Source organism: Acartia tonsa, chromosome 8 (assembly GCF_053477335.1).
Source record: "Acartia tonsa isolate MP-2025a chromosome 8, ASM5347733v1, whole genome shotgun sequence".
In the NCBI taxonomy this organism is placed as follows: domain Eukaryota; kingdom Metazoa; phylum Arthropoda; class Copepoda; order Calanoida; family Acartiidae; genus Acartia; species Acartia tonsa.
The window spans coordinates 29,406,136-29,431,556 of record NC_137267.1 but is presented as its reverse complement, the minus strand read 5'-3'; the positions used below and the strand labels follow the sequence as shown (position 1 = coordinate 29,431,556).

At 35.6% G+C, this 25,421-nt stretch overlaps 1 protein-coding gene across 32 annotated transcripts; it reads right to left on the bottom strand.

The window, feature by feature from the left end:
• On the bottom strand, positions 1–24,178 carry LOC145325326 (uncharacterized). 32 transcript variants are annotated; one of them, XM_080168312.1, is made up of 17 exons: positions 24,021–24,178; positions 23,329–23,438; positions 22,863–22,925; positions 22,561–22,612; positions 21,574–21,632; positions 20,953–21,046; positions 20,386–20,580; positions 19,987–20,053; positions 19,495–19,655; positions 18,666–18,755; positions 17,871–17,969; positions 4,576–4,659; positions 3,671–3,736; positions 2,567–2,793; positions 2,304–2,410; positions 327–421; positions 1–121 (listed from the first exon to the last, which is right to left on the bottom strand). In XM_080168312.1, exons 1-14 carry the CDS (start codon positions 24,066–24,068, stop codon positions 2,671–2,673), a joined length of 1,311 nt encoding a protein of 436 aa, XP_080024438.1. In that variant the 5' UTR covers positions 24,069–24,178; the 3' UTR covers positions 1–121; positions 327–421; positions 2,304–2,410; positions 2,567–2,670. The 32 variants fall into 32 exon arrangements, with proteins under 32 accessions (XP_080024438.1, XP_080024430.1, XP_080024436.1 ...); XM_080168304.1 differs by lacking the exon at positions 327–421 and having other exon boundaries at positions 1–139; positions 2,561–2,793; XM_080168310.1 differs by lacking the exon at positions 327–421 and having other exon boundaries at positions 1–116; positions 2,561–2,793.
• Positions 24,179–25,421: the final 1,243 nt, after the last annotated feature.

Below are 25,421 nucleotides of genomic sequence, written 5' to 3'. Positions count from 1 at the left end.
TCCAACATATCATCTTTATTTTTAAGATACATTATATACACAAAAATGCAGTAGCAGTAACATATGATTAAAAAGTTTATGACTAAGGATCCCAAAGAAAATTTTCGGGCTTCGAACTAATGTACTTCGCATTTATATTCTCAATATTTGTCTTAGCTTCAAAAGAAAATATTTTTTTGCTTTGTAAAAAATGATTTTGAATTGATTTTAAATTTTGAAGAAAATTTAATTTTATAAAAATCGTGCAAGACACTATTTTTCTTCACGGGCCGTCAAATCAAGCTTTGAAATTTGAAAATATAAATGCAAAGTATAAATATGAGAATCTTGCTCATATGTATATAAAAATTCTGTGAGAATATAATCGCAACTTTTTTTCTCCCTTTTTCGCGGATTTTTAGGGAGTTTTATTTAAGGTTATCTTGAAAATTAGAGTAGAAACTTATTATTTGATTTAGTAACAAAGCAACTCTATAATAATGGTTGTTTAACCGTTAATAACTAAAATTAATTCATTTTTAAAATGAATTTCGCCTAAATGTATGTCTTACAATTAACTACCTACCCCAAAATATTTTCTGTATATTTGACTAAAATTCAAACCTTACTAACCACCAAACTATTTATATACAGTAGTGAAAATACTTTTGTAATAAATTTTTTTGTTTACCATGATGTACGCTACTTTAGAATTAATTCATCCTTATTTTAAAGCTCGTTAAATGTATAAATGAGAGAACACTCAAAAAATGCGCGAAAATGGAATACAAAAAAAATTGCTCATAACAAATGTCACCCTAAAAAACTGACAGACCAAAAAGCTTAATAATGATAATAATTTATGTGATAAGATAACAACAATTTTTGGGGATAAAAGGATGGAAAAATACTTCAGCATGGCAATGATTTTTTAATGAAATGAAAAAAATGAAACTTTTAATGATATAAAAGATGTTAAATAAAAAATAATTCACTTAGATAAAATAAGTGATTTTAAAAGCCAACAGAAATGTTAAAAATGCCATTTTGTATTTAAAATTCCATTCCTATATGTGTATATGTAAGGGACTACTAAGACAGAAATTGTTTAAAACAGAGAGAATGAATTTGTAACAGTGTAGGTTGTATTTAGTTTATGAATTTTATTTGTTTTTGTATCAAGATAAAACTTTGTGAATTTAATGATTTTTCATGTATTTTGTCTGATAAGATTCGAGTTTAACACACAAAACTATCCTTTAAGATTTAATTCTAATCCTGCAGGCTTTCCTCAAGCCCTAAAAACCATCTTAACCTAACCTATGATAAGCAAAACGAAATTATTTATCCTAAAATCTAAAACTTACAATGTCTCCCCTAAAAGATTATCATGAAATTCGTATTCCTGCAAGGTTTATAAAAGAATTACCTAAAATACTATTATTTTTAAAAATTGGAGGTAAAAATACTAGGTCAAAATTTTACAATCAAAGGTATTTGTCATGTGTTAGTGTCTTTGTCATGTCTAAAGTTAAAAAGGGATTAAGGATTCTTAGTTGTATGTAAATATTATTAATTGGAAAATTGATGGGAAGGGATAATTAATATGAAAAGTATTTTGCCTCTTACTTTGCGCTTAATAACGTTATCAATTCCATTTTTACTTTGTTTTTCAATCATAGTCTATAAGAATTATGATTTCTTTTTTCAGTGGTTTAAAATATCATTTTAATGAGCACATGAATTAGAGGCAAAAACACTTACCTATTGAAAATAAAAAAATCCCAAAATTTTATTGAAGATATTTTTTTTTATATCATAAAAGAAAATGAAGCTATGAATTTAAATAAAAAAAATCTTAAAATTAAACAGAAATTTTAAATTCGACTGAATATATTGCTTAGGTATAAAACATTAAATAATTAGAGCAAAAAACTTTTAAAAATCAAAATGCAATTAAGCTCAACTTTAATCATTAAGAATACAGGAGATTTTTTCATGTGATTTGAGTGTGAAAAAGATACCATTATACACTTAATGGGAGGGGGGGGGGGAGGGGTAGTAAATAGTCTAAATTTCTTGGGTAGAATAGCAAGTTAGATCAATGTTTGTCTGTCATAGTCATCTAATTTAGGTAACAGTAATAAAAACATAACTTTTAATTAAAGTTTAATATCTTGGGCAAAAGAACAACTTTTTGGTGATTTTTATTGGATTAATGCTTGCAAATATTCTAATTTTACCTACTTCCTTCCAAGAAATAAAACTTATTTAGTTAAAAAAGAATTTATTTATTTTAATCGATTTAAATTGTTGAAAATTACCTGCCCCTACAAAGATGATAAATTTAGGATTTTGGAAATCTAATGTTTGTCTGTTAGTCTGTAATGATTATCTAATTATGGGTAACTGTAAGAAAATTGTAGTAGTCCTATGTTTTTATGTAGTAAGTAGTTATGGGTAAGGTTCATCACCTCAGGACTCCTTCAAACGTCGACAAATTTTACCTAACTTTTCCAAGAGAAATTTTAATATTTGTTCACGTCCAAAATTTTACTATAGGCGCGGCGACAAAACTTACCCCGACCTAACATTAATATTATGATAGACAAATTGATGATTTTGAATTTTCTGATGAATTTTGTTCGTCTGTTGATGTTGTAGCAACACAACTGGATGGGTGGGGGTTGATTAATTTGGATTATCCGTGGAATCTGGTAGAAGGATGGTGTCTGTGTTATTACTTTGTTGGATGGTTGGTTGGTGGCGCTCCATGTCCAACATCTGCTGCCGCAGGAACAATATCCGTTGCTCCTGAAATAATACATAGATGTGAGTGTGGGGCAAGGTTTACAAGGATGGGACAATGGATCTAACATTACATTTTTTGCAGTCTTGGTATATGAACTGATGCAACTTTTCTTATCTTTGCTAATTTGAAAGACTTGCCGCTAATAGTTTTCTTAGAGCATACAACGCACGCTAATAATTTAAGTAGCAGAATTAATAATAAATTTCAAAACAAGTTTAACTCTGTTGGGTCAAGCATATTCCTTGTTCTAATAACAATCTAGCTCAGACAAAAACTTTACTTTTGATACTTCTAAGTTCTAAAATTAGGGTTGGCAATCCGAAACCGGAATCCGCCCAATTTTTGACCTATTTTGGAATCCGAATCCGCTATTAAAAACAGATTCGGATTCTTAATTGGTAGGCTAAAATTAGCGTCTCAAGTTTTTTCTTTCAACTCCCCCTTTTTGAAGACAAAGATTATCATTATATATAATATTTTTTAAAATCTGGTTCGATTATCGAAAGTGAATTATAGTGAACACCAAGAACATTAATTATTAGGACATATGTAGCACTTAAATCTTTAATTTAAAAAAAAGCCTTTTAAAATATTGCTAGAATTCGCCATTTTTTGGACGGATTCTTGTAAGAATACGAATCCGGTCAAAAAATTGGATGGATTGCCATCCCTATCTAAAATAACCTCTTTAGAAGTTGGTATAAGTTGATGATAAGATATGGGAAGTGAGCTGAGTTTAATAGGCCAATTTCAGTGATGCATTAAAGAATATATACTTAGTTCATAAGAGAATATTGAGCTAACGAAATGTTATTATAAAACTTCGGGGACTGATGTAGCAAACAGCCCATTACCCCCTCCCACCCTTGAGTTCTTTACCTGTAAAGTAGCTTGAATCTCAGCAAGTCTGACCAAAGATCTCGCCATTTTTAACTCAGCAGATACCTATAACAAAATAAATAAATCCTATGATATAAAGTTATTCATAAATGTAATGAGGTTGTTTTAAGGCGATTTTCCTGACACCCACCCCCTTCTCTAATAAGAGAAGCAAATAGTCTGTTTTTCGTAGATATATTTCACTTTTTAGTTTAGAATCAAATGAAGTATGCAGTAACAACAAAATACAAGCCAACTTATAAAATCACTATTTTGATCAGCATTAATGTCCTTTTGTGTCGTGGATAAAGTTTTCAAGATATTTATAGTATAAGCGTCTTAGCAGTGCTTATACTATCTACGAGGAAAAATTACCCAAACCACCTCAAGAGTTTCATTTAAAAAAAGGGGGGGGGCGAAAGTGACACTTTTTGAAACCAAAACTAAAAGTCAAAGGAACTCAACTAAAAAAAGAGTTACAGGTCTGACATTTTGCATGGCAGTTGCTTTATAGGGGTACAATATGGAACTGTGAAGAAACGGCGGCGCAACCGCCGAAAACCGCCGAGAAAAGGCAACAAAAATTACGGCGGTTTTCGGCGGTTGCGCCGCCGTTTCTTCACAGTTCCATATTGTACCCCTATAAAGCAACTGCCATGCAAAATCTCAGACCTGTAACCCTTTTTTTAGTTGAGTTCCTTTGTTGACTCTTAGTTTTGGTTTCAAAAAGTGTCACTTTCGCCCCCCCCCCCTTTTCCACTACCTATAAGAAGCTTATTATAAAACTTTGGGGACTAGTGTAATGAACAACCAAATGTCCCCTCCCTCTCAATTTTTAGAAGATTTTAAATGTCCTCAAGAAATGCGAGAAAGATTAATTTAACGCCCATTGTCCTGTCCTTTACCTTGGTTATCCCGTGACTTGAGATCTGATGGGCCTCCTCTTCCAATCTGTGGCAGCCCCGTTCGAGTTGCTCCGCAGGCCAGTTCTAAAACAATGGAAATACGATATATTATACGTGAATATATGTAGACAGGGAAAAAATCGGGTATAGTCCTTTCCATGACATCGCTCCATATGGGGCGATGATTTTCTATAGCTCCTTCAAGGAGCTATAGCATAGCCTCTTATCATATGGAGCGATGTGATAGCCCCTTTTAAGGAGCGTTCATATCGCCTCTTATGATAAGAGGCTATGCTATAGCTCCTTCATGGCCTCTTAATAGCTCCTTTGAAGGGGCGTTAATATCGCCTCTTATGATAAGAGGCTATACTATAGCCCCATGATGGCTCCTTCATAGCCTCTCCATCGCCCCTCCATAGTCCTTTACCTCCAGTGCCCCTTCATCGCTCCTTCATCGCCCCTACATCGCTCCTTCATCTCTCCTTCTTGAAATTTATATTAAATTGTACTTTGATGGCCCCTACATCGCCCCTACATCGCCCCTACATCGCTCCTTCATCTCTAATTCTTGAATTTTATATTACATTGTACTTTGATGGCCCCTACATCGCTCCTCCATCGCCCCTACATCGCTCATACATCGCCCCTACATCGCTCCTTCATCTCTCCTTCTTGAAATTTATATTACATTGTACTTTGATGGCCCCTACATCGCTCCTCCATCGCCCCTTCATCGCTCCTCCATCGCCCCTACATCGCTCCTTCATCTCTCCTTCTTGAAATTTATATTACATTGTACTTTGATGGCCCCTACATCGCTCCTCCATGGCCCCTTCATCGCTCCTACATCGCCCCTACATCGCTCCTTCATCTCTCCTTCTTGAAATTTATATTACATTGTACTTTGATGGCCCCTACATCGCTCCTCCATCGCCCCTTCATCGCTCCTACATCGCCCCTACATCGCTCCTTCATCTCTCCTTCTTGATATTTATATTACATTGTACTTTGATGGCCCCTACATCGCTCCTCCATCGCCCCTACATCGCTCCTCCATGGCCCCTACATCGCTCCTTCATCTCTCCTTCTTGAAATTTATATTACATTGTACTTACTTTGATGGCCCTTACATCGCTCCTCCATCGCCCCTGCATCGCTCCTCCATCGCCCCTACATCGCTCCTCCATCGCCCCTACATCGCTCCTCCATGGCCCCTACATCGCTCCTCCATCCCCTTACATCGCTCCTTCATCTCTCCTTCTTGATATTTATATTACATTGTACTTTGATGGCCCCTACATCGCTCCTCCATCGCCCCTACATCGCTCCTCCATGGCCCCTACATTGCTCCTTCATCTCTCCTTCTTGAAATTTATATTACATTGTACTTACTTTGATGGCCCTTACATCGCTCCTCCATCGCCCCTTCATCGCTCCTCCATCGCCCCTACATCGCTCCTCCATCGCCCCTACATCGCTCCTCCATGGCCCCTACATCGCTCCTCCTTCCCCTTACATCGCTCCTCCATCGCCCCTACATCGCTCCTATATCGCTCCTACATCGCCCCTACATCGCTCCTTCATCTCTCCTTCTTGAAATTTATATTACATTGTACTTACTTTGATGGCCCCTACATCGCTCCTCCATTGCCCCTATATCGCTCCTACATCGCCCCTACATCGCTCCTTCATCTTTCCTTCTTGAAATTTATATTACATTGTACTTACTTTGATGGCCCCTACATCGCTCCTCCATCGCCCCTTCATTGCTCCTCCATCGCCCCTACATTGCTCCTCCATCGCTCCTACATCGCCCCTACATCGCTCCTTCATCTCTCCTTCTTGAAATTTATATTACATTGTACTTTGATGGCCCCTACATCGCTCCTCCATCGCCCCTTCATCGCTCCTACAACGCCCCTACATCGCCCCTATATCGCTCCTATATCGCCCCTACATCGCTCCTTCATCTCTCCTTCTTGAAATTTATATTACATTGTACTTACTTTGATGGCCCCTACATCGCTCCTCCATCGCCCCTACATCGCTCCTCCATCGCCCCTACATCGCTCCTCCATCGCCCCTTCATCGCTCCTTCTCCAAATTTATATAACATTGCAACTTGATGGCCCCTACATCGCTCCTCCATCGCTCCTACATCGCCCCTTCATCGCTCCTTCCACAAATTTATATTACATTGTACTTTGATGGCCCCTACATCTCTCCTCCATCGCTCCTCCATCGCCCCATCGCCCCTTAATAGCCCCTTACCTTAATTTATATAAAAAAGCCCCTACATAGCCTCTCCATCGCCCCTTAATAGCTCCTTACCTTAATTTATATAACATAGCCCCTACATAGCCTCTCCATCGCCCCTTAATAGCCCCTTACCTTAATTTATATAACAAAGCCCCTACATAGCCTCTCCATCGCCCCTAATAGCCCCTTACCTTTATTTATACAACAAAGCTCCTACATAGCCTCTCCATCGCCCCTTAATAGTCCCTTACCTTAATTTATATAACATAGCCCCTACATAGCCTCTCCATCGCCCCTTAAAAGCCCATTACCTTAATTTATATAACATAGCCCCTACATAGCCTCTCCATCGCCCCTTACCTTAATTTATATAACATAGCCCCTACATAGCCTCTCCATCGCCCCTTAATAGCTCCTTACCTTAATTTATATAACATAGCCCCTATATAGCCTCTCCATCGCCCCTTAATAGCCCCTTACCTTAATTTATATAACATAGCCTCTCCATCGCCCCTTAATAGCCCCTTACCTTAATTTATATAACATAGCCCTACATAGCCTCTCCATCGCCCCTTAATAGCCCCTTACCTTAATTTATATAGCATAGCCCCTACATAGCCTCTCCATCGCCCCTTAATAGCCTCTTACCTTAATTTATATAATCCTTACCTTAATATATATAACATAGCCTCTCCATCGCCCCTTAAAAGCCCATTACCTTATTTTATATAACATAGCCCCTACATAGCCTCTCCATCGCCCCTTACCTTAATTTATATAACATAGCCCCTACATAGCCTCTCCATCGCCCCTTAATAGCTCCTTACCTTAATTTATATAACATAGCCCCTACATAGCCTCTCCATCGCCCCTTAATAGCCCCTTACCTTAATTTATATAACATAGCCTCTCCATCGCCCCTTACCTTAATTTATATAACATAGCCCCTACATAGCCTCTCCATCGCCCCTTAATAGCCCCTTACCTTAATTTATATAGCATAGCCCCTACATAGCCTCTCCATCGCCCCATAATAGCCTCTTACCTTAATTATGTAACATAGCCCCTACATAGCCTCTCCATCGCCCCTTAATAGCCCCTTACCTTAATTTATATAACATAGCCCCTACATAGCCTCTCCATCGCCCCTTAATAGCCCCTTACCCGAATTTATATAACATAGCCCCTAAATAGCCTCTCCATCGCCCCTTAGTAGCCCCTTACCTTAATTTATATAAAATAGCCCCTACATAGCCTCTACATCGCCCCTTAATAGTCCTTTACCTTAATTTATATAAAATAGCCCCTATATAGCCTCTCCATCGCCCCTTAATAGCCAATTTATATAACATAGCCGCTACATAGCCTCTCCATCGCCCCTTAATAGCTCCTTACCTTAATTTATATAACATAGCCTCTCCATCGCCCCTTAATAGCCCTCCATCGCCACTTAAAAGCCCCTTACCTTAATTTATATAACATAGCCTCTACATAGCCTCTCCATCGCCCCTTAATAGCCCCTTATATCCTTCTTCAAAACAGTTATACACCTTCCCAGGATCTATTGGAAGCTACCCTATAAAGGAGAACCATATCGGTTCTACAGTTAGCGATCTTCTTTTATACATACAGACAATGATCCTGTTACTTTTTATAAGGATTAAAAATAAAATGGCCTAAAGCCATCTCATTACCCATAGGAAGCTTCACTGTAAAGGAGAACCATGTCGGTTTAGTGGTTAGCAAGGTACAGACAGACATACATACAGACAAAGATCCTGTTACTTTATTATAAGGATTAAAATAAAATAGTTATTAACCTCCCCAGGACCTATGAGAAGCTACCCTATTAAGGAGAACGATCTCAGGACCTATAGGAATCTTCACTGTAAAGGAGAACCATATTGGTTCAGCGGTTAGCAAGATCCTTCGGTAAAGACAGACATTCATACATACAGACAAAAATTCTGTTAATTTATTTTAAGAAATACAGATAAAATTGTTATAAACCTTTCCAGGCCTAAAACCATCTCAGGACCTAATTTCTGCCGTTGACAACTCGAGTTAAGTTACTATATTATTTTTACAATGTTTAACTTATCTGTTATAATTGGCTGACGAAAAGTTTGGGCAAAAAAAAAGATTTATTCTTCAATGAAATATCTCTCCAGTATAATTTTGGCAAGTGCTAATTTATTAAGAATAAAGTTTGCCACAAATTTACCAAAAAATCTCATTGTCATTTCGCCAGGGAGGATTGGGATAGTTCCCAAAGTGTTATAAGTTGGCTTATCCAAGAGTGCTGTCTAGTCTCCAAAGTTTTATAATACCGTTTTCTTATTCGTTAGATTAACAACCTTGGGGACTTTTTATTGTTTTGTGATTGTTTAGTTCATTAAGTTGAGTGTCTAAATGTTTCAACCACTAATTCTAAACTAAAGAAGGGGTAATTTTGTGAATCATCAATGGGAATAATTAATATATATACATACATATATATACAGTGTTTTTTTATGAGAACATTTTTGAAAGCAATTTACCCTACTTATAGTTATCAGAATTTAATGATTAATGGCTTATTCTCTTCGTTTTTTATAACCATTAACAGAAAAGCAAAAAAATATTTCAGTTTTTATTTAAAAAGTACAGTAAATTCAAAATTTCAAAACATGGGTGTCAACATCTAAAATAGTTATTTCTCGCATCGTATTATAAACGGCTTTCCGCGGATATAGAAAGTACAATTATGAGATTAAAACTAGTTTTTTTTAGCCCCGAGGTGCCGAAGGCACCGGCTAAAAAAATGGGTTTAATCTTATGATTGTACATATCTATATTCGTAGAAAGCTGGATATAATACAATGCTAGACATAGTTTTTTCGTATGGATGAGAACCGGTTCCTATCCACCGGATTCAAATGAATACGAGAAATGGTTTTAGCGCATTTTTCTTATGCTCAAATCTTCTACCCTTTCCAAGAATGGAGGGAGTACATTGGGGGGCCAGTATTCCCTCCCTGGTTGAGATATGGCCTTAAAATTTCGAAATGTTCTAGTACATGTCACAAATAGTATCTATATAAATTTTTAGCTCTATATCTCAACTTTGAAGCGTTTTGCAGCCATTCTTGCAAAGGTAGATTATAAGAAAAATGCACTAAAACCATTTTTAGATGTTGACACCTAAGTTTTAAATTTTTTGATTTACTGTACTTTTTGAATAAAAACTGAAATATTTTTTGCTTTTCTATTAAAGGTTATAAAAAAAGAAGAGAATAAGCCATTAATCATTAAATTCTGATAACTATAAGTAAGGTAAAATTGCTTTCAAAAAAGTTCTCATAAAAAAACACACTGTATATATGTATATATATCATTTTATCGACAATCGTCTTATCCCTGTAGATCTCTGATTATCAGAGCATTTTTGAAATATTTGCTGCTTATTTTTTGGCTGCCTTTGGCAAAATAATTTTTTTTCATAAAAAATGTATACAAAATTATCGTATTAATTTGGTAAATATATCATTGCACTTGAATTATTTTTAAGTCACTAACGGCTAATCCCATAGATGACCCTAGGAGTACTTTAATGAATAGATGTGGTGGAGAGGGGGGGGGGGCAGGTTAAGAATTTAAGGGAAGTGATACCTTCCGGGGGCTGAAAGTGTTGGTCCCCTCCCCAAAATGAAAACTTTTCCTGCGAGTAAAATAAGCTTCAATGTAAAGGAGAAGCATATCGGTTCAGTTGATACTGATAAACATCCTGTTACTTTAATGTAAATATTAGTTTAAGGATAGTCTGTATAATCTCAGGGAGAAAGGAAACATTAGGCAATTTTTACAATAGTCTCCAAAGTTTTATAATGAAGTTTTCTTATTCGTTGGCTCAAAACTTTGGGGACTTTTGTCATATTTTGGTTGTAGTGTTGCAATTTTGTGTATCGTTATTAGGGATGGATAAAAATTTATCGGCCGTTGTCTTATTCCTTTAGATCCTTGGTATAATCAACTGAATAACAGTTCCAACAACAAAAATTAAGATATTGCTTCGCTTTTTATGGACAAATATGCTGTTATTTTATTATAAGGAAAAAAAATAAACTATCTTAAAATCATCTCAGGACTCAGCGGTTAGCAAGATCCTACGGTATAGACAGACAGACATACATCATATCGGTTTAGCAGCAAACGAGATCCTTTGCTACAGACAAAAAAAACTTTGTATATCGACTAGCGGCTACGCCCCCAGCATCTATTGGCTCTGTATTCAAAGGGGAATGAATAAAAGCCTAAAACCTTCCCAGGACTTAAAATAGAATAGCCTAAAACCATCCCTTGACTTAAAATAAAATAGCCTAAAGCCATTACAAGACAAATATTAAGCTTACCTGAAATAGAAAGCCCAATCTGTTTAGTAGTTATTGAGATCTTAAGTTTCAGAACAGAAAGCCTTACTAACGTGGACAAACGCAGGATATTTCGGACAAATGTCGGAGTGGACATTATATAAGTAAAACGCAGAAGTGTCTATAATATCTTAAAAATTAGGTTTCAACAACATTTGTTTAGTTATTTCTACACAGGTTAGGTTAGGTTAAGATATAAATATACAAATAAGCCCCCTGCAGGGGTTAGGCAAATAAAAAAACATATTTGACAGTTGTAAACAAAGTGAGAAAAAAATATGTTTTAGTTTAATGAAATGTTCTATCTGTTTCAAACCTTTGCCTTTCGATAGAACTTACCTACTTTGGAAAACTGTCAGACTGATTTTAAAATTTCAGTCTGTGAGAAAAGATATTCAAGATTTTTTTTTGTTTTGAAAGATTTTTATCTTATAAATAAAATAAAAGACACTCCTGCGTTTTACATAAGCAATGTCCACTCCGACGATTGTCCCATTCCTAGGTTTGTCCACTCCAACGTTTGTTTATGTTTTACTACTTTATATAATAGGATAATATGTATTCTTCTTTTATATTTCTCTTTTCTTATTCACTTGCAGCTGCGCTCTTTTTAATGTAAGGAGGCAGAAAAATAGCCTAAACCAATAAGGGGCTTAAATCTGAAAATGAAAAAGCAAAAAACCATCCCATGACCTATGTGAAGCTTCCCTTAAATGGAGAATTTAGTCAGTTTATGAAATTTTTAAGCTTCAGACCAAAAAAATACTTTTTTTGTTAAAAGAGAAACTTTTCTACAATTAGGGTTAGTCCTTTCGTCATTGCTCTTCTCATTAAGTTGAGAATGTGGTTTTCTCTGCTATTGTTAAAGATAGACTGTTGAGATTTTTAGTGAATATTTCCATGACATATGTATATCCAGTCTATAAATTATTTTGTCTGTCTCTCAATTATGCTTCAAAAGACTTAGGTTTCGTGATAATCTTTGAGTAATAGCATATTCTCTTAAAGTCTGCTCTATAACTTACTTTGTCTGTTTGTCCATTATATGATCCTTATTCAATATTCTATTTAACTAAAAAAATTCATTCTCTTAGTTTATTTTTTTTTCTTTATTTCATTATGTTATTATATCATTTATATTTATTTTATTAATTCATTATATTTTCATTATAATTTTCCTTTTTAAATGCGAAACTTTTCTATAGTAAGGATTGGTTTGTCCGTACGTCTAAACGGTTAGACGACATTTTCTTTAATTTAGACATGTTATAAATATCCTATCGATTTCAAACTTTGCAGAATGATTTCTATAACAGTTGGGTACAATACTATATTCATTACTAGAAAGTATGTACGTCCATTTTTTTGTATAATATCATTGTCCCATTCATCTGGGTTTTGGAGTAATGTTTCTTAGGACAACAAGGTTTAGTATTATAATCAAATACTAAAAATAAAATTATGCCCTTTTACTATATTCTATACTAGCAGATTCGCCCCTAGCCTCTAGGGGCTTTGCCCCAAGAGGTGATAAAAATTTTTTTTGGCGAAATTCGTAATAGGACCAAGAAAATCTTCAGCAAAAAAAAAAATGGGGGGGGATTTTTTTGTTTTTGGGGGGGTTGGGGGTATCCCACCCCCCAAGAAAATAGCCTAAAACCACCACAGGACCAGTAGGTATATTCCCTGAATAGTAGAATATAATCGGTTCAGTGGTTACCGAGATCTTAAGGGACTGACAGACGGACAGACAGACGGACAGACAGACAGACAGACAGACAGACGGATGGACAGACATCATTCTACTTTGTATTATAGATTTACGCTAATTTTAACAAAATTTATGTTTGACCTCCTGATTTTAGAGCTTTGCTTTTGTGAATGTTGTTATCCTTGTTATCTTGCTTTTTTTTCCTTTTTCATAACCTATTATATAAAGTAGTAATCTTCACCCTCCCAGAAAATTCACCCCAAGAAAAATATTACCCCATCCCCTCAAAAAATCTTTTTAACTTTTTAAAAGCAAAGCTTTTCTATATTAAGGATCAGTCCGTACGTCCGTAACGGTTAGCTATTTTCGTTAATTTAGGCATGTGATTCCTGTAGTAGAAAGGTACGATTTAGAAAGTCTATAATCATTATCAGAATATCCGTACGTCCATTTTAAGCATACTAATTATTAACTTACAACAAATTTTTATGTATCAAAATTATCCGATTAATATGATTTCTGGGATACTGATTCCTAGGACAACAAATTAGAATGTTATAAGCGAATCATATCTATAATCAAGTCCAAAAAATGTGAGTACGTCCTTAAGCATTTTCCTGCATGTAAGCAATTTCTCAATAAATTTACTTACAATTTTGTTTCGAATTTTAAATTTATGTTCTGACTATTCAGTTCTGACACTCTACATTATTAATGTTCATTAAACTTTTTTCTACCGTTTCAGAGCTTTGCTGTTATAAATGTTGTCATCCTTGTCATCCTTTTAAAACTAAAATTTAAAACTGTAGAGGGTCACATTCCTTCCTTACCTTAATGCCCTACCTTCTATAATGAAGGGGCAATACAATTACAGAGGCTGTACAGGAGCCATAAAGGGCCTATGTTATATAAATTAAGGTAAGGGGCGATGAAGAGGCTATGAAGGGGCTATGTTATATAAATTAAGGTAAGAGGCTATTAAGGGGCGATGGAGAGGCTATGTAGGGGCTATGTTATATAATTAAGGTAAGGGGCTATTAAGGGGCGATGGAGATGCTTTGTAGGGCCTATGTTATATAAATTAAGGTAAGAGGCTATTAAGGGGCGATGGAGAGGCTATGTAGGGGCTATGTTATATAAATTAGGGTAAGGGGCTATTAAGGGGCGATGGAGAGGCTATGTAGGGCTATGTTATATAAATTAAGGTAAGGGGCTATTAAGGGGCGATGGAGAGGCTATGTTATATAAATTAAGGTAAGGGGCTATTAAGGGGCGATGGAGAGGCTATGTAGGGGCTATGTTATATAAATTAAGGTAAGGAGCTATTAAGGGGCGATGGAGAGGCTATGTAGGGGCTATGTTATATAAATTAAGGTAAGGGGCTATTAAGGGGCGATGGAGAGGCTATGTAGGGCTATGTTATATAAATTAAGGTAAGGGGCTATTAAGGGGCGATGGAGAGGCTATGTAGGGGCTATGCTATATAAATTAAGGTAAGGGGCTATTAAGGGGCGATGGAGAGGCTATGTAGGGCTATGTTATATAAATTAAGGTAAGGGGCTATTAAGGGGCGATGGAGAGGCTATGTTATATAAATTAAGGTAAGGGGCTATTAAGGGGCGATGGAGAGGCTATGTAGGGGCTATGTTATATAAATTAAGGTAAGGAGCTATTAAGGGGCGATGGAGAGGCTATGTAGGGGCTATGTTATATAAATTAAGGTAAGGGGCGATGGAGAGGCTATGTAGGGGCTATGTTATATAAAATAAGGTAATGGGCTTTTAAGGGGCGATGGAGAGGCTATGTTATATATATTAAGGTAAGGATTATATAAATTAAGGTAAGAGGCTATTAAGGGGCGATGGAGAGGCTATGTAGGGGCTATGCTATATAAATTAAGGTAAGGGGCTATTAAGGGGCGATGGAGAGGCTATGTAGGGCTATGTTATATAAATTAAGGTAAGGGGCTATTAAGGGGCGATGGAGAGGCTATGTTATATAAATTAAGGTAAGGGGCTATTAAGGGGCGATGGAGAGGCTATATAGGGGCTATGTTATATAAATTAAGGTAAGGAGCTATTAAGGGGCGATGGAGAGGCTATGTAGGGGCTATGTTATATAAATTAAGGTAAGGGGCGATGGAGAGGCTATGTAGGGGCTATGTTATATAAATTAAGGTAATGGGCTTTTAAGGGGCGATGGAGAGGCTATGTAGGGGCTATGTTATATAAATTAAGGTAAGGGACTATTAAGGGGCGATGGAGAGGCTATGTAGGAGCTTTGTTGTATAAATAAAGGTAAGGGGCTATTAGGGGCGATGGAGAGGCTATGTAGGGGCTTTGTTATATAAATTAAGGTAAGGGGCTATTAAGGGGCGATGGAGAGGCTATGTAGGGGCTATGTTATATAAATTAAGGTAAGGAGCTATTAAGGGGCGATGGAGAGGCTATGTAGGGGCTTTTTTATATAAATTAAGGTAAGGGGCTATTAAGGGGCGATGGGGCGATGGAGGAGCGATGGAGGAGAGATGTAGGGGCCATCAAAGTACAATGTAATATAAATTTGTGGAAGGAGCGATGAAGGGGCGATGTAGGAGCGATGGAGGAGCGATGTAGGGGCCATCAAGTTGCAATGTTATATAAATTTGGAGAAGGAGCGATGAAGGGGCGATGGAGGAGCGATGTAGGAGCGATGTAGGAGCGATGTAGGAGCGATGTAGGGGCCATCAAGTTGCAATGTAATATAAATTTGGAGAAGGAGCGATGAAGGGGCGATGGAGGAGCAATGTAGGAGCGATGTAGGAGCGATGTAGGGGCCATCAAGTTGCAATGTAATATAAATTTGGAGAAGGAGCGATGAAGGGGCGATGTAGGAGCGATGAAGGAGCGATGTAGGAGCGATGTAGGGGCCATCACAGTACAATTTAATATAAATTTGGAGAAGGAGCGATGAAGGGGCGATGTAGGAGCGATGAAGGAGCGATGTAGCAGCGATGTAGGGGCCATCAAGTTGCAATGTAATATAAATTTGGAGAAGGAGCGATGAAGGGGCGATGGAGGAGCGATGTAGGGGCCATCAAGTTGCAATGTAATATAAATTTGGAGAAGGAGCGATGAAGGAGCGATGTAGCAGCGATGTAGGGGCTATCAAGTTGCAATGTAATATAAATTTGTAGAAGGAGCGATGAAGGGGCGATGTAGGAGCGATGTAGGGGCGATGTAGGAGCGATGTAGGGGCCATCACAGTACAATTTAATATAAATTTGGAGAAGGAGCGATGTAGGAGCGATGAAGGAGCGATGTAGCAGCGATGTAGGGGCCATCAAGTTGCAATGTAATATAAATTTGGAGAAGGAGCGATGAAGGGGCGATGTAGGAGCAATGAAGGAGCGATGTAGGAGCGATGTAGGGGCCATCAAAGTACAATGTAATATAAATTTGAAGAAGGAGCGATGAAGGGGCGATGTAGGAGCGATGGAGGGGCGATGTAGGGGCCATCACAGTACAATTTAATATAAATTTGAAGAAGGAGCGATGAAGGGGCGATGTAGGAGCGATGTAGGGGCCATCAAAGTACAATGTAATATAAATTTGGAGAAGGAGCGATGGAGGAGCGATGAAGGGGCGATGTAGGAGCGATGTAGGGGCCATCAAGGGACTAAGATATATATAATAGTGAAGGGGCCATGAAGAGGCGATATTTAATTAAATAGCCCCTTGGGATAAGAGGACATATCATCTCCTCTTTAGAAGGGGCGATAAAGGAGCGATAAAGGATCATTTAATCGCCTCTTAGGGCAAGGGGCTATTAAATCGCTCCTTTCAAGGAGTCATAACATCGCCTCTTGTTATATGGGGCTATTAAATCGCCCCTTTCAAGGAGCCATTACATCGCCCCATGTCATAAGAGGCGATCAATTAAAATCATCGCTCCATATGGAGCGATGTCATGGAAAGGACTATACCCAAAAAATCTTCTTTAATTTTGGTTTCTAATTTATACAGGGGTATATATTCTGCACAAGATTCATTTTTACCCATGTTGCAATTTCTTTTGTTTGTTTTCCCCTCCTGATTTTTTCCATCAAGGTAGGGGGAAAATGGAAAAATATTTACAGAACTCTTAATTTTATTCATATTAACCCCCCTCTTGCATATTTTTTTACACCAAGGAGGGGAGAAAAATGAAAAAAATTTTTACATTTACTTTCCCCAACCACATTTTTTTTACCCCCCCCCCCCTCCCCCCCTTTAGCAGAGTCAATTTGCAGTTCGTTCATCTAGTATGAGGGGAGGGGGTAGATGAAAAGCATCTTTATTTCAGCCAGCGGCGAGCATCACTATATTGGAGTACATAAAAATCTTGTGCAACATCAAAGTAATAATTTATCTTTTTCTAAAACCAATCATAAAAGTAGTTGTAGCGCATTTGGTGATAAATTAAATAGCTTCTCATTTGTCAGAAAAGTTTTTTTTTTAACTATTTGGGAAGGGTACCACCAACACATTCAAATAGAATTCGCCCCTGGAAAAAATAACGCAACCCAACCAAAATTTTTAAACAATTTTCTCGTATTCATTCGAATCCGGTGGATAGGAACCGGTTCTCATCCATACGAAGCATAAAAAATAAGCAGTTAGAGGGAAAAAATGTAAAAATTAAGAAAACTGATAACATTTTTTCCTTTCCCCCCCTCCTTGGTGAAAAATAACTAAAATAAATGTGTGGTAGGAGGGATAAAATAAATAAAATATAGAGTTCATTAAATATTTTTCCATTTGCCCCCCTTCTTGGCGAGAAAAAACTAGGGGGGGGGGGAAATAAAAAATCTTGTAGCAGGGGGGAAAAAAATAAATCTTGTGCAGAATATACACCCCTGGGGTGGTATTGAGGAAAAGCACCGAAATATATAGCACCTGGACATGACCAATGAGCTCCTCTTTGTATAGCTTGGCTAGAAATGGTGTGAGGGTGACCACTGGTGTCTGCAACTGCTGCAAAGGAGACATCACAGCCTAAATAATAAGGATCATGTAACCGTTCGGTACGATATTCAATGTTTACTTAGACAAAAGGTAGCGTTGCTGGGCCGTTTGTTATTGGTGCGGCTCCGGATTTAGCTCCGGCTCCGACCTAAAATCAAGAAAAACTCTACATATTTTTTTCTTCCCACGTCTAAGTTTGACTTTTGAAAGTTTTAAAAGAAAAAAAACAGAGTTACAAAATTATAATGAATAAAAATCGGTTTATTTAGCTAGTCAAGAGCCGGAGCCGTTTTTAACGAAAATTACGGCTCCAGCTTCAGCAAAATATGGCGGTTCCACAACGCTGACAAAAGGAACATTATTATAGGCGAACCAACTCTATAATAAAACCTTAAAAATGTAAGTATGTCTGCCTTTAAACAATGGCCATTTATTTATCCAATTTTGATTATTTTATTTGAAATAATATTCTGTTCATTAAGTTCATACGTTCTTCAAGTGATAATGTTGGTTTGTTTGTTATACTGTCTAATTGTAGTGATTAGCTTTTATCGATGTTGTCATTCTTATTTTATCTTTTTTTTAAATAAATGCTAGGTAGTTAAATTGAAATTAAATTCGCGAAATAGTGTACCATAAACAAGATTCAACTTTTTCTTTATTTTCCGAAAAGTAGCTATTCTACAACAAAAGAGAGCTGTTAGTCTGTACATGTATATAGCTGACCTGTGGTAAGGTTTGTTCACTGGAAGTAGAAGGAGGGGACTGAGATACATTACTACGCGGACTATCCCAGCGCTCACGGTTTACCCCAGTCTAAAATTAATAAAAAATTGCAAGGGTTAGTTGCATGAAGTGCATTTAAAAGGTTGGTTGCAAGCATAAATTACAAGAATATCATCTAACATTTATAATTTTGTATTACAATAAATCACTATCAATTAGGCATCACTAAAATAGTCATTATGCTGTTATTGCAAAAACAGGGCAGCCATATAAGTTTCATAAATTTAAAAAAATCGATTTTCAAGTCTTGATATTTTAAAACTAACCGGTAAAAATTTTTAATTCTTTCAAATATATGTCCTATTAGATGTAGTTTAAACTATTGAACAGAAAAAAAATTTCAGTTCACAAAATTCAAGTTCAAATGCACTTCGTGCAATTACCCTTTTCTCAACAAAAAATAAACTATAAAAATATAAAATAGAGAAAGAGCCCAAAAAGTTAAAATCAAAATGTTATTAAAAAGTTGATTTTAAGAGGGAATTCTTCCGAGGAGAGGAGAATTTCAAGTTAAAAAATTATTAGCCTAAGAGCCTAATCGGACAAACGGAAGGCGATATCTTAGGATTGAGACAAACATATAATCCTGTTATATATAGTAGTAATGTTTTTTTTGTCTAAACCTGAAAATCTAGGAAATAGCTTATCCCAAGTGATTGTACTTTTCAGATAAACTTTATTATTGTCTTTATATTGTTATAAACTATTTTCCTATCCTCCCCTCCTTTGCCGGGTGAGACAACCAGTAAATTAAAAATGATCAACATACCGAGTGTTGTGAAGATATCCTTGGTATAACAGCTGACAAGGAGACTGCGCCCCCAGGATGGTGGGTGTAATGGGAGTTATTGTGGGAGTTGACGCCCCCACCACCACCCCCACCTTCTCTGCTGTTGCCGCCCTCACCCTCGCTCGTGGGTGTCGCGTCTCCTGCACAGTTGGTCATGTTACACTTTGGTCGAATTTGAGGTTAAGTTATATAAACTTATATCTATTAATTTAGGTTAACCTGTTAGATGAAAAAGCAAGTTATGAGATAGGTATGTCGAAGGTCCTTGTAAATAAAACAAATTATCAGTGTCCAAAAAAGTGCAAAATATTGGTATATTGAAAGTTTTTAAAATTACCCATTAGTTACAACAATTATTCATACACTCTACTAGAGTCCCAGCCATTATATTTACAAACATAAGACTTTCGGACACGTTAAATTACAGAGTAGCTACTATACAAGTCAATAAATCCGTAGTGTAATATGTGCCTGATCTGTCCGTATGACTTCGGCCCCGACTTAGGTGTTGAGGCGAACAACTATTGTGTTTGTTGTCCTAAAAATAAAACAACTTATTTATTATTATCATTTTTACTTACATGAACACGTTTTCTGAAGAAAGATAAAACCACCAAAGGGAAAGATAGTTTTTTGTATCCTAATAGCTAGGGAGGTAAGATAAATTGAGCGGTAAATTATACTGGTACCCAAAGTTTTACAACCACTTAACCATATTAGTTTACTTAAAAATTTGGTACTTTTGATTCGTATATACCAAACTAAAAGTGTCTAATTTTTAACAGATAAGAGAATTTTATTTATCATCATTGGGGATGTTAAAAGGTTAAGCGTAAAAATTCTTTAAACTTTTTAGAAAAAAAATGTGACCTGAGAGCCACGTAATGTTCTATCACAGTGAATTTTGGCAGGGTTAGGTCGACAATTCTCCTCGCCCCCTCTCACTTCTGTCCGCCCCTCCCCCCGAGAGTCTCCAACGCCCCCGCTGCGCCCCTCCCCGACGCCCCCGCCCCCGTCATTCCCTCCTCCTCCTCTATCTGTCCAATCATTGTTCGATCTCTTTCCCTAAAAAGTAATAAAATATTCGATAAAAATCCAGAACAAATCTACTACCTATTAATATTGATCAAAATCAAGTTATTTACACTTTGAATTTGAATCAAACTTTTATATAGAATTGAATTATGGAAATTGGCCTTTTTGATTTACAAGAAGGTCTAAACAAAAATTAAGTTTACCCATGCGGTGAGGATATTGGACTGTAAATCATATGGGTACCTTTTATAAACAAGCAGTGTCTAAAGTTTTTAAACAAGAAGTTATATCTACAGAAAATGTAAATTTGTTTAGTATACATCAATTTATCATCCTTTGTCTTATCCCTTCAGAATAAGATTGCTGAATTTACCAGGCTTTTTCTTTTTTTTTAAATCTTACATGATAATTTTGTCTGGATAGGTTTCGTTCATAGTCCAACCATTCTCGTGGTTTTTCCCATTGAGACACTTCGGTATTACAGTTATAATAATATCTGAAAATATAAGTACATTTATATTAAGTTTGGTTTTAGCAAAAATAGCAATGTGGAGGTGATATGAAATACTCGTCCAATGCTTGTTAAAATTAATGACATAAAAATTGTTGCTCTGTCAGATACGTGACAATAATAATAAGATTAGCGGGGAATGTTTTAGCCCATTTGAAGGTAAACTCAATATCAAACTGTTGGTTGACTGCAATAGTCGGATTGAACAGTGCGTCTGTATCTGCCACTAATTTCCACAAGTTTTATTTCATCGTAGTATGTATCGTATCGTATCGTATTACAGACAATTTACCACGAATAATATGAGAATCATAAAATCATCACCAGTTTAGTTGACCCGGGACTTCGGTCCATATTGTGGTTGACTAGGAATTAATCTTATAATTCTTTATTTTAATCTGTCTATTTTTAGCTTTAATTGTATTCATATGTCATTGTTAGTAATACTGCTAATATACAATCCTGAAATGTTGGTACGTCTATCCGTGAGACGAATCGAGAGTAAACTTTACCTTTTTCCTGAGCTACTCTTGTGTTCAGACCAATCACCAAAATTAGTTAATCTCTCAACCTAAAACAAATTAAGTAGTAAGTTTTTTTTGTCTTAAGCTTAATATCTCTGACCTATTAGGTTCTCTATTCAGGGGTGTTTATTCTGCATGGGATCCCCGGCTCAGGAGGGGGGGGGGGGGGGGTAATGTAAAAATTAAGAAAACTGAAAACATTTTTCCCATTTCGCCCCCCTCCTTGGTTAAAAAAAACTAAAAAAATGTGTGGTAGGAGGGATAATGTAAATAAAATATAGAGTTCTTTAAATATTTTTCTATTTTCCCCCCTACTTTTTAAGAAAAATCTAGGGGGGAAAAAAATAAAAAATTTTGTAGCAGGGGAAAAAAATAAATCTTGTGCAGAATATACACCCCTGTCTCTATTTAAGGTAAGCTTAAAACGTCCCGTGAAGGTTTTATACTATTTTATTCTTAGATTTAAATCTTAGGATGGTTTTCAGCTATTTTCTATTTTTCTGTTTTTTATATGAAAAAATAAGCCCCTAGATGATAGGGGCGTAGCCGATAGTAATAATTAGTGTACAAAAAGGATAATGGTAAAAATGCAAATACATAAAACAAATATTATTAATTAAAATAATATAGCTATGTATGGTAGATAGGTATTGATATTATTAAACCCATCATAAAGAGTTTAATGGATAATACTTGGATATTGTTACAGTTCAGGGTGTAACTTTGCTGGAATTTATCATTTTCAAAAACAACAAAAAAAACTAGATATTTAAAACAAGGTCTACTATGTTGTTGATAATGGTGCAAGTCTTGTTTAAAGTTTTACTTTAAAGGCAGGGGGGCTTACGACTAAAATTACTATAATAAATTCTTAACGGATTTAATCTATGACACACGTATTGTTATCAAATTAAACATCTAAAATCTTTAGAAAAACCCAAAAAGGTTCAGTTGTTTTGTTTGTTAATAACTTACCTCTTTGTCTCGAGATTTATCTTTGTAATACTTCTCTCTAGGCGATCTGTCTCTGAAAATAAATAAAAAATCAGATTAGTACCTATGATACCAAGGAGGTTTCATATCATCTTAAGAAAAATTATAACAGAATAGGTACTTTTTGCACCAATCAAATAAATTGTTGAATTTTATATTACTATGAATTTACTTTTCAAAGAAAAAAATGTAACTATTTAAACCATATTCTTGTTCAATCCATTCATCTTTCCAATGCCGCTAACAGGCAATGAACATTTTTTAAGTTTAAAATATGTAAGTACCTGTTTCTATCATTTCTGTCGTCTCGACCTTTAGATTTTCTGTATTTAAAATCTTTGCTTCGACTGAAATAAAAAAATAAAATTAACAAAAACCAGAACAAAAAATAGATTAAGAAAAGTTAACGGAGACAAAATTTATTTTTAACATAGCAGAGCTAAAAAAAACATTTTTCCAGAAACTTTTCCATAAATCAAATATTAAGAGAAAACAAAGGCGTGCACAGCGATTCGTCAGGGGATCATGAATCTATTAGGGGGTTTACACAGGGAATGAATGGGCATTATTATTTCAATGTTAAGGGGGTGTTGACACCCCTACGATCGTCGACAGCACGTTAATGAGAAGACAACATGAAAAAAATGGAAGGAATTGAACTTTCCGACATTCGGTAAATTATAAAAGTAATTTAGCATGGGATATCATACCTATTTAACAATGTTGGAAATTTAGTGGATTATATTTTACCTTAAACCTTCGGAATACATGGAATTGGCTCCCTCAGAGTCAGGGCTTTCACTTCTGTGGCTGTAGGTCCGGAATTTGCCCTTCCCAAGAGAACTCTTGTCATAATCTTCCTAGAATTAAAGGTAGGTATTAGGAAAGAGTTTTAATAATAAATGAGGTAAAGATGAGGTTCAACTTTAACAATATTTTTATCGTATTTTTCATAATGACAGCATTAATGAGAATGGTGTACCTAAGATTTAGGAAAAAGATTATACTACATTAATTTGCAAAGACCGTGATTACTCATATCACATTATCATAATTTCATGGTTCTTAATGAATAAGAAAATGGACGATAAACAAAATAACCCTTTCTTTGGATTTAGATTATTAATCGACGTTTAGACATCTCAATCATGATTTTATATAATCCCGACTTTAACTGAAAATTAAGTAGCCTAATCCAGAGACCAACATGGAGCTTCCATAGTAATTATTCAAAACTTGAGCTACAGATAACAATATGAAAAAATGAAAGATAACAATTTTTCAATAAATTTTAGGTATTATAACAATGATATAAAAGTCATAGCATAAATAGATACATAAAGCTAATGGATGTACTTTAACGAAGACCAAGATGGGAGAAAGAGTAATTTCTATCTTTAAAATATGTTATTTGGATTATAGAGTAAAAAAATTTAACTTACCCTATGAAATGGTTCTGAATTAAGTCTGGGCAAACGACGGGCATGCATAGCAGTTCCACAATACGTCTACATCTACACTACAAATACACTCGGTCGTTCCTTTCAATTTTATTTAAAAATTTATATATCTGAAATAAAGAAAAAGATAGTTTAGTAAATTGAAACATATAACAGTAAAATGTCAATGTTCAAATAATAAAAAATTAATGTTGGAATGTTAATTTGAGCTTGTTTTCAAAATTGATTTCAAATTAGGTACCTTAATTTTTAAATTTTTTTAATCAACATAACATACAATGTACTCGTAGGTATTAAATTTAGATCTTATCAATTAAAATACAATTATAATAAATAATCAAAGTTTTAAAAAAAATTTTACAATTATTTACTTTGGTAGTTAAAAAGATCGAAAAAAGTAAATATTTTTAAACGTTTTCAATTATATTTTCTAATTAAACAAAACAGACATAATTTTTGAGTTTCTACGCTTTCTAGATTGTACCTAACTGTAACAGGAACCTTCAAGCTAAAAGCTTAATATCGATAGGACAATTCGATCGAGTATAAATTTACGAAAAGAGCTATCTGTTTCGAACGGACTGGATCTAATTGTAAAAAATCTTTGCTTTTGAATACATTAAAAGTGTTAAAAATTTGACAAATATACAGAAATGTAATATTTATAATGGCCAAAAAGCCGCATTTAGATAGGGAGACATGTTTAAAAACAAATTTTTTTATGATAAAAGCCGTCGTTGGCAGCTAAACTAATCATCAGACGGCTGCAGTGCAGCCGCTTGATAATTCTCGCAGCCCTAATGATTGAAAATAAAAATAATTGCCTGAATTTTGTTCAGCAGAGCAGCAGCAGCCGACACAAATACGAACCTTCCTCCCTCAAGCTCACTCAGCTCTCCTCTCCCTATTTCAGCAGCAGCAGCCAGCTAGCAGTAGGCCAGGTACAAAAATCTTGTATTATAGAAATCAAACCATAAAACCTACTTTAATTTTGACTGAAACAAGTTGTGATTTCGCTTTACATAACACTATAGAAACCTTCATACCACACCAATATGGAGGGAGAGAGGGAGAGAATTGGGGTTAATGAGGGGAAAATCCGACATTGAGGGACACAAAATGCGGGAAGAGAGAGAGAGGTAAAATAATTGGGGAGATAAATCCGGGAAGAAAGAGAGGTGTAAATAATTAAGGGGAAAGAAAATGTTCCAAAATAGGGGTGAGTAAATAAAGTAAAAAGGGGAAGTGGGGAAGGATGGCTGCGCTCTAAAAGTTTCAATGCCGAAACTGGTTTCTTCTAACAATGTTGCCAATATTCAGCTAACTTTTGGACCATAACAATAATTAACAGCTGTCAGTTGTACATTGATGTTATCTGATCAA